This window comes from Molothrus aeneus, chromosome Z, assembly GCF_037042795.1.
Source record: "Molothrus aeneus isolate 106 chromosome Z, BPBGC_Maene_1.0, whole genome shotgun sequence".
NCBI classification, from domain to species: domain Eukaryota; kingdom Metazoa; phylum Chordata; class Aves; order Passeriformes; family Icteridae; genus Molothrus; species Molothrus aeneus.
In genome coordinates, this window is record NC_089680.1 from 63,535,332 (window position 1) to 63,545,639 (window position 10,308).

At 42.6% G+C, this 10,308-nt stretch overlaps 1 protein-coding gene across 1 annotated transcript; it reads left to right on the forward strand.

Annotated features, from left to right (window-relative positions):
* The first annotated feature begins 590 nt into the window (after positions 1 to 590).
* LOC136569403 (endogenous retrovirus group K member 9 Gag polyprotein-like) lies at positions 591 to 2,720 on the forward strand. The gene has a single exon (XM_066569796.1). The coding sequence runs from the start codon at positions 591 to 593 to the stop codon at positions 2,718 to 2,720; it is 2,130 nt and encodes a 709-aa protein (XP_066425893.1).
* The last annotated feature ends 7,588 nt before the right edge of the window (positions 2,721 to 10,308 follow it).

The following is a 10,308-nucleotide window of genomic DNA, read 5'->3' on the forward strand; positions in this document are numbered from 1 at the left end:
CTCAAAGATGGTTTTTTTTACCATACCACTTTGTGAACACAATGCCTGTGGAAGGGGCTAACAGCGGGCCTGTTAGCTAAAGGAGCGAGAAGAAGCTGAGAAGTAAGAAGAAACTGATAAGGAGCTCTCTCCAAGGCTGTAGCCAAGGAGACCGAGGGAAGAAAGATAGAAGAACTTTGCAGCTGGATGAAACATTTTTAGAAAGTTAATTAAGTCACCATAACTTCTCACCAATAGTATTATGTTGATTTATTGTGGCCAATAGTAAAGATAGAAGAAGGATAAACAATTGGAAAGTGTATAAAAAGCAGCCATATTCAATAATAAAGTGTTGCCAACTGAGACTGCTTGTGGTCTCTGCTTTATGTTGTGACCGCCTCGACAGCGACATTTGGTGATCCCCGACGTGATAAGAAGTCGGTGGGGGCCCATAAGAGGTCCTAGCAACTGGCAACCGTGACCCACTGGGACGTAGTGGGGGAGGCGGCGTTGGTGTAGCTGAGAGTGGCAGGTGGAAGCCACAGGGAGGTCCGGACCTGATTTTCTCCTATCAAGACACCTGGAAGAAGGTGAGCCACCAACTAGTAATAATGGGACATAATTTAACTAAAGAGGAAGAAAATGTTCTGGCTACATGGAAAGTTTTGTTAAGAAATAAGGGAATTAATACGTCAGACTATGCCCTTCGAAATATACTGCTGTGGGCTAAATCTCAGAATTTTGGCACTGATCCCCACACAGCTTTTAGTGTTAAGGCATGGAAAAAAGTCGGGGACAGACTGTGGGAAGTCATCCGAAAGGGAGATAAAATGGTTGTCGATCTAGCAGTTACTTGGGAATCGCTCTTTGAGGCATTAAAGGAATGGAAAACAGAGCGAGAACAAGCAGAGCAGGATGTGGACGAAGAGTTGGGGCTGATAACAGAACCTGATGGGGGGGATGAGGCAGAGGGGGCCTCTGATGGGGAACTTGAAGAAAGTCCGGGTGCCATGCAAGTTACCTGGCAAGCTGCCAAAGCTTCCGGGAAGGCTGCCAAAGCTTCCGGGAAAGGTGCCAGAGCTTCTGGGAAAGCTGCCAAGGCTTCTGGGAAAGCTGCCAAAACTTCTGGGCAACCTGCAGTAGCATCCTCTTATCATACCCCTAAACCTCTCTATCTCACACCTGCACAGCAGCTCGCAATGGTGCCTGTATATACTACACCGCTACGCCAGTTAGCTGAAATATCTTTAGCAGAGAGACAAACCCAGCCATCTGCCCCCCTGCTTCCCTCCGCTCTAGTCCAGCCGTCCGCCCCCCCGCTCCTGTCTGAGCAGTTTGAACAACCTGCAAGGCCGTATCCTCCGTTACCTGACAGTGACAGCAGCAGCGAAGCAAGTGATGAGTCGCCTGCAGTAACATCTGAGTTGGGGCAAGGAGCTCTGGTCTCTTTACCTCCAAAGAGCTCTAGCCTTGCTGCCCCATGGACTTTGCCTCCATGTCAAGTAACTGTGCTTCCTCGACACCCTCAGGAGTTTTGGGAATTTGTTAGGAGGAAAGCAGTTGAAGAAAAGAATTGGGACACCATAGAAAGGTTAGGTGCTCCAAGAGTACCTCAGGAGAACAGTGCCAATGCAAATGGTGCTTGTGATAACCCTATGGCTTTTCCAGTCTTTAAAGCAGCTCCTGGAGCAGGGCAGGATGACAGTCATCATGTCTTTGCCTGGAGGGTTGTGCAAGACCTCCAATCGAAAGTGGCTCAGTACGGTATTAATTCCTCAGAGGTAATGCAATTAATACGTGTGATTAATGCAGATTTGCTTTCACCTTACGACATTGCGCATCTTGCTACAATTCTATTCCAGCCAGTACAATGCGGTGTATTTCAAGAAACTTGGAGGCGCGCAGCTGAACGCACCGCTTTAACAAATATGCAGTTGCCTCAACACGATCCTCGTCATGCTGTGGGTGTTGATGCCCTACTGGGCACTGGGCCTTTTGCCAATCCAGATTTACAGGCAAGGTGGGACCCTTCGATTTTGGCACAAGCTCAACAAATTGGCATGAGTGCCTTAACTAAAACAATGGAAATGGCAGCTCCAAAACAGAAATATGTCACTATACAGCAAGGGACAAGAGAACCATTTTTGCAATTTGCAGAAAAACTTGCTGCAGCTATTGAGAAACAGGTAGAAGATGAAACTTTGCGAGACAAATTGTGCATACAATTGGCTAAAGAAAATGCAAACCCAGATTGCAGAAAGATTATTGATACTTTACCTGGGGAACCCACCTTGTCTGAAATGGTTACTGCTTGCTCAAAAGTTGGTTCAGTCGAGCATAAAATGGCAGCTCTTGCTGCAGTGCTAAGACCTTCAGCAAAATGTTATAATTGTGGACAACAAGGGCATGGAAGATCACAGTGTACCACAGTGTCAAATGTTGTCCGGAAAACAACATTTAAGCCAAGTGCAAGCAGCGATGTTGTGTGCAATCGCTATGCTAAACTTGGGCACTATGCTAAACAGTGCAGGAGTAAATATCACGCAAATGGTCAGCTATTGCCGGGAAACCCAAAGAGGAGCGCGAAGGGGCGCGTGGGGAAACAAATACCCCAACAACAACAACTACCACAACAGCAAATGCGGGCCTTCCCAGCACTGCAAAGCTACCCATTTGCGAGCAATACTCAGGGGCAACAAGTGGGTCCGCAGGGATTGATATACCCACCGCTGACACAGTAACCATTCTGACAAAAGAAATATGTAAAGTGCCCCTTGATGCCTATGGTCCGATAGGACGGGGATTGAGTGCGTTTTTAATAGGGAGGTCGAGTACTACACTTAGAGGTATTCATGTGCATCTAGGGCTTATTGATGCCGATTATTTAGGACAGATTCATGCCATGGTATCCATCGATGACCCTCCTGTCACTATTCAGAAAGGAACTTGCATTGCTCAAATTGTACCTTTTGTGAGTTTTGTTCCAAATACAGTGGACCGAAGTCGCGGCGCAGGAAGTTTTGGATCAACAGGAGTACCTCGAGTGTTCTGGACTGAAAAAGTAACGGAGAGCCGTCCAGAAAAGACATGCACTCTCACTGCCAGTGGATGTCATCCAGGAACTATATCAGTAACAGGTTTGATTGACACTGGAGCAGATGTCACAATACTCTCGCGACTTTGCTGGCCTCAATCGTGGCCTCTCACTCATGCAAGTTTTGGACTCCTGGGGTTGGGTGGTGCTACAACAGGTGGCCTGTCAGCCATTGTAATTAATGTGAAACATCCTGATGGCCAACAAGCTAACATCAGACCCTATATTGCCGATGCTCCTCAGAGTTTGTGGGGACGAGATTGCTTATCTCAATGGGGTGTCAAAATTACTACGGATTTTTAATGGGGGCCACTGTGATGCAGGGCAATGAACGTCCAGTTGTAGCCCTGACATGGTTGACAGATAAGCCTGTCTGGGCTCGCCAGTGGCCCCTTACTACTGAAAAGCTTACTGCCCTGCAAGAATTAGTCACAGAAAAATTGCAATCAGGACATATTGAGGAATCATTCAGTCCCTGGAATACCCCTGTTTTTGTAATAAAAAAGAAATCAGGAAAATGGAGACTTTTACATGATTTACGGCAGATAAATGCTGTAATGGCAACAATGGGAGCTTTACAACCAGGCCTTCCTATACCCACAATGATTCCACAGGAATGGCAAATAGTTGTCATTGATCTGAAAGATTGTTTCTTCACTATTCCATTGGCTGAGCAGGACAAAGAAAAATTCGCTTTCACTGTGCCTTCTATAAATCATGCGGAACCCGATAAAAGATATCAATGGAAGGTACTTCCCCAAGGCATGAAAAATTCGCCAACTATTTGTCAATGGTTTGTGGCACAGGCCTTGTCAAAAGTGCGGGAGCAATTTAAAAATTGCTACTGTTATCACTACATGGATGATATCTTGTTGGCATCTGACAACAAACAACAGTTATCAGCTCTTAAACAATGTGCTGTGACAAATTTGAAGGCTTTTGGCCTGATCATTGCTCCAGAGAAAGTGCAGGAACACATGCCTTGGAAATATCTAGGTATGTTGGTGACCAACACTCAAGTTATGCCTCAACCTGTAAAGTTAGACATTGATGTTAAAACTGCTACTGATGTACAGAAATTGGTTGGTTTGATAGGTTGGATTCGATCATATTTAGGTATAACTAATCATCAGAGTGCTCAAGCTTTACAGCAGCAATTCAAATTGTCTTCTGGTGAAGCAAAATCAATCCTTTCTTCTTGTCCTGACTGTCACATGACTCATGTCACTCAGTATTATGGTACCAACCCTAGGGGCCTTTCTGCGTTAGAAGAATGGCAAACTGATGTTACTAAAATACCAGAATTTGGTCGCTTTAAGTATGTTCATGTTACAGTTGATACTTTTTCTCATGCAATGGTTGCTTCAGCATTCACAGGAGAAAAAACTCATGATGCTATTCGTCATTTTTATCATGCCTTTTCTATTCTAGGTGTTCCGTGTCACGTAAAAACAGATAACGGCCCAGCATATGCTTCACAGAAAATGCAAGCATTCTTTCATGCTTGGGGCATTGAGCAATCTACAGGCGTCCCACATGTCCCCACGGGCCAAGAGAAAGAGCTCACGGACTTCTTAAACGTCAGGTTCAAAAACAAAAAGGGGGAATGCAACAGGAGTCACCTCAAGTGAGATTAGATAAAGCTGTTTATGTGTTAAACTTTTTGCGTCCCCTACCTGATTCACAGTTATCTCCAATCTTTTACCATTTTTCTTCTTTGAATTCTAAGCAACCAGATTTCCGTAGAAATGTTAAGGTATGGGTTAAGGATTTGATTACTGGTATATGGTCTGGCCCAGTGGAACTGATAACCTGGGGGAGGGGTTATGCTTGTGTTTTGACAGATAATGGTCCTCGATGGGTTCCTGCTCGCTGTGTTAAACCTTACCTAGAACGTGCAGGAAAGGACAGGATGGATGGTTCCGCAGTTGAAGCAGAACGTGCGGATGACACCGGCTAAGACCATATATCAGTACTCAAAGATGGATGAAGGACAGGAATGATTGTATTAAGAGTGGGAATTTTGTTGATGGTTGTGATTGTGGGTTTTGTGTGTCCCCTCTCTGCTGGGATTTTTGCAAAGGGCCCTGCAAAAATCCATGGCAGCTGTATTTACAGTCCAAAAACAAAAAGGGGGAATTGTGGAAGGGGCTAACAGCGGGCCTGTTAGCTAAAGGAGCGAGAAGAAGCTGAGAAGTAAGAAGAAACTGATAAGGAGCTCTCTCCAAGGCTGTAGCCAAGGAGACCGAGGGAAGAAAGATAGAAGAACTTTGCAGCTGGATGAAACATTTTTAGAAAGTTAATTAAGTCACCATAACTTCTCACCAATAGTATTATGTTGATTTATTGTGGCCAATAGTAAAGATAGAAGAAGGATAAACAATTGGAAAGTGTATAAAAAGCAGCCATATTCAATAATAAAGTGTTGCCAACTGAGACTGCTTGTGGTCTCTGCTTTATGTCGTGACCGCCTCGACAGCGACAAATGCCCCCTCATCTGCATTTTCTGTGCCTTCCATTAATGCTGCCCTATCAAAGATAGCATTGGAAATTTTTACCTCAGGTCATGAAAAATAGTTCCATCATTTGCCAACTTTTTGTTGCTCAAGCACTAGCTCCAGTACACTTGAAATCACCTAATATTTTACTTTATTGTTACATGGACAATATTTTGATTGCTGCTAACATTCCTGCTGAAGCAGCAAGGCTAAAAGAGTTGGTTACTGAGGCTGTGGAATGAAAGGGTTTGACAGTAGCAAACGAAAAGATACTAGGAGAAATTCCTTAGAAATATTTAGGGTGGAAATTTTTAAATCAAACTATTCAGCCTTTGCAGCTGCAATTGATATCTCAAGTGTCCACCCACAATGATTTGCAAAAGCTCTTAGGAGCAATTAATTAGGTACACCCTTTATTGGGTATCACCACTGAACAATTCAACCCCCTTTTCCAGTTACAGAAAGGGGACCCTGAACTTACTTCCCCCTACACCCTGACACCCAGAGCAACAGGAGCCTTAGAACAGATCACACAGATGTTAAGTGCTTGACAAGCTTGTACAAAAGTTGATGGTATTCCTGTCAATTTCTATCTCATCAATCAATGCTTCTTATCAGCTGTATGCTTTGGCCCAATGGGATGATGCTCAAAGGACCCCCTTGTTATTTTGGAGTGGAATTTTTGCCACATAAATTTGGAAAAACCATTGTTTCCTGCACAGACCTGATTTCACTGTCAATACAGAGAGGTTGACAGTGCCTGCTGCGACTTGATGGTGCTGATACCTCTGTTATGTACTTACCCATGACCCAAGATTATTTAGATTGGCTGTGGTAACACTCACTGGTTTTTCATGTTGCCTTGCAAGGGTCTTCTGATCAATTAAATATTCATTTGCCTTCCCCTACTTTGTTGAGCAGCCTATCACAGTTGAATTTTATTGAAAAATTTTATTGTTCCCCAGTTCCTATTGCCAATGCTCATATGGTGTTCACAGATGGCTCTTGAAGGACTGGGCAGCCTATAATAGTGTGGCAAAGTAATGGGCAATGGCTACAAGAGATAGAAGTAGCTCATGGTTCTTCACAATTGGTAGAACTAGCACCTACAGTAACAGCTTTTGAAAAATTTTAGGATGAACTCAACATTGTTACGGACTCCACTTATGTTGCATGTATAGTGACAAGAATAGAAGAAGCGTGTATCAAAGAAGTAACTAACCCATTGCTTTTTTCTTTATTTTTACATTTGCATTTGCAGCACACTTGCCTATGAAAAGCTATTATATCCTACGTGTACATTTCCATACTAGTCTTCCTGGCCCCATCTCTGAAGGTAATGCCTGTGCAGACCAGTTAGCTAGGGCTGTTGTTGTGACAGATGTTTTTTCTCATGCATGTCTGTCCTAGGGTGATGTTATGATGCTTGTATCCCCATTCATGTGTTCTGTTTATGTTTATATTATGTTCTGTGCCTTCAAGACTGGTTCTGAAGAGTGAATCTTTTGTTTTGGTTTTGCTATCAGCCACACCCCCGCAGCTGGCAGGACACACAGACAGGGCAGTACATAGTGCTGCTTTCGCTTTTTGCTTGGCTTTTCACTTTGCTTTGCTCTTGCTTCTGCTTTGCACCTGCTTTGCTCTTGCTTTTTTGCTTCTGCTCATTAGCTAGTTTAGCTAAGCAGTCCAAATTTTTCCTGGACTGTTTCTCCTTTCCCTTTTTTATGGACCTACTCAAACCTGCTCCAGACTGAAACCTGGGAAACACCGAGAGTTTGCACCTTGTGGCTGCAGCAGCTACCCCAAGCACAGGATAGACTGATAACAGACCGACCACCCCCAAGAGACACTCTCTCAATTTGTCATCTTTTTTTCAGAACGGTGAAAGAGCAGTGTCATCCAACATTGTTCATTTTGGGTGCTGGGGGGGTGCTGTGCCTGTTAAATAAACAGATTCTTTCCACTTCTCTCCTAGAAATCCTTCCTGAACCGGTTGAGGGGAGGGGCTGTATGGGTTTGCCTTATGGAGGGCCCCCTTTTGAAAGTTTTCTCCCAAATCTGCCCTAAACCAGGACAATGTCTGTCATGGGGAGTTTTCACCTGAGTGCAGCAGCTCATCGAATACAATTTTTCAGCTTACACACAAGGAAGCACAGCAAATTGTGCAAGCCTCTGCTGACTGTCAACAGGTCACACCCTTGCCTGGCCTTGGACTCAGTCCCCGGGGACTTCAAGATCTAGAAATCTGGCAAACTGATGTTACACATATTCTTGAAATTGGCAGGTTGAAATATGTTCACGTTATGATTTATATCTTATCCACATGTATTTTTGCCTCTGCCTATACAGGTGAATGGGCAAAAGATATCCAGTGTCATTTTTTGTCCACTTTTGCAGCCCTTGTAGAGTTCCTGTCTTTGTGAAAACTGATAATGGATGAGCCTATACATTGAAATGGATGGCATTTTTTTTCATTGTGGGTGTTCAACATTCCCCTACAGGTCAAATGATTTTTAAACAGGCCCAGAACACTCTCAAGTCCATGTTGTTAAAACAAAAATGGAGGAGTGCAGGAATGGGATATACCCCCCGAGAAAGACTACAAAAAACCTTGTATGTTGTTAATTTTTTGAATCACGTTCAGAACGACCTAACCCCTGTCCAACAACATTTTAGTGAATCACAGGTTTACTTAGAATGAAGCTCAAGTACTTGTTATGAATCTTGAGAGTGGAAAATGGGGAGGACCCTTTCCATTGATAACCTGGGGGTGAGGATATGCTTGGTTTTCCAGATTCCAATGCATGATGGGTACCTGCAAGAGTGGTCTGACTAGCCTTGTTTACTGCTGCTTCATCATCAGCTTGTGGAGAAGCTGACAGAACAAGATGAATGGAGCTTGTTTGATTTGGGCAGTGGATCAAAAATGTTCTAATGCTCAGAGTGTTTTGTTTTATGATTCTTGTTCATATAGTTGATCAAAAATTGGAAAAGATTCTGGTGGTACATTTTGAAAACAAAAAAGGGGAATTGTAGAGAGAGATAAGGTAGAATTAGTTACAGACTGTGGGACATGCCTGCAGAACACCATGGCAGCACAGAGAAACTGGTCTCTTTCTGACTTTGGGGAAAAAAAATGCCAGGTGGCAGACACCCCACAGAGAGGAGCCTGCCAGAAGCTGCCAGACACCTGAACCGTGCGTGATCAGCCCATATAAGGACATGAAGATAGCATGCTGCTGACATGGTAATGTGTGATACGTTGCAAAGGGAAAAACGTCTATTAGGAAATACTGTGTCTTGAAGAAGTGCATAAAACCAGTTCATTTCTCTCAATAAACATCTCAGTATCCCTGCTAGTCTGAGTCCATGGTCATTACAGTAGTTAAAAGCCTGTATGTGGAAATGCATTAAGAATAAATACAGCTACTTAAACCTCATATTTCCTATTGGTTGACTACTTTTAAATAAAAAGGTTTTAATGCAAGAAAATAAAGTGCCAAATACAGCCTAAATCATCCTGGCCTGATTACTGCAAGTTGAGGAGATTTGGAGCATTCTGATGGCAAAGTTTTTATCTCTGAACTAGAATAATGAACAGTGTGATTAGAATTAGAACCAATATTTCAAGCAGCCCCAAAGATGCTGCAGATACCAGTTACTAACTGAGTACTTGGATTCCCAGCTCCTGGATCCTCTTCCTGATAGCTGACAAAGGCACTGAACATTTCAACCTTTCTTCTATATTTTGTTAATCAATATGACATCTTAGCAGCTTAGAAACACATCCATGAATTGCAGTCACAGAAAAAACATCAACAGAAGGCTTGCATAAACCCGTTTTTCACAATCTGGGCAAACAGCACCTTGAAGACATTTAGACCCGAGACTTTCAATCAAGCACCTGTAAAATGTTATTTCTTCATTTCATCACATGCTCCCTTAGATTCCCTAAGTTCTGATTTGATTGTAAAAGTGTTCTATATGTCAAGGGACCACATAAAACAAGCACACACTTCACAAACAAGTCTGACATATGGTCTGTACTGAGGTACCTTTACAAAGGTTTATACCCTTGTAAAACTGGGCATAAACCACTCCAAAACAAGCCAGTTTTGGACTTTGACACCCTGAAAAGACAGAGATGGGAGATGGACACAGAATCAATCTGATCAACCAGACATATTTAAACATCAGCGTGAACAGTTTGAAGCTTACAAAAAAAGTTTTTTTCATTTAAGAAGTGCCAGGAGTCCTTATTGTGTCATTCCTATTATGAGACAAAATAGTTTTTCTGTTGTGTTCTATTGTGACAAACGGGTCATTTATTCTACATTAAAGTCTGAAGCTTTATGATTAGAAAATTTCAAAAGAGAAGTGTGGAATATTACTGAAAGTAATTCAGTCATAATAAAGAGCACATTGGGAATAATGTGGTTGAATAGTTAAAACATTTATTTTGCTCAAATTGAAGGCTTCATCAAGTTTATAGCTAAATGTGCTGGTTAGAAAGATTTGTCTTCTAGGATGTTGTATCAATAATTTGGCAGGGGAAAAACTAAAAGACATTGGAAACAAACTTTATTGTAATAATTACTACTAATTATTTATTATCTCTCTTGTTTAAACTTGAAGGTCAGTTAAGTGTCCTTCCAAAGAATTTCATGTGCAGGGGAAAAAAGGACTCAGTTGAATAGTTCCAGTAGAAATATATTAATAAAAGAATTCTATCAACAC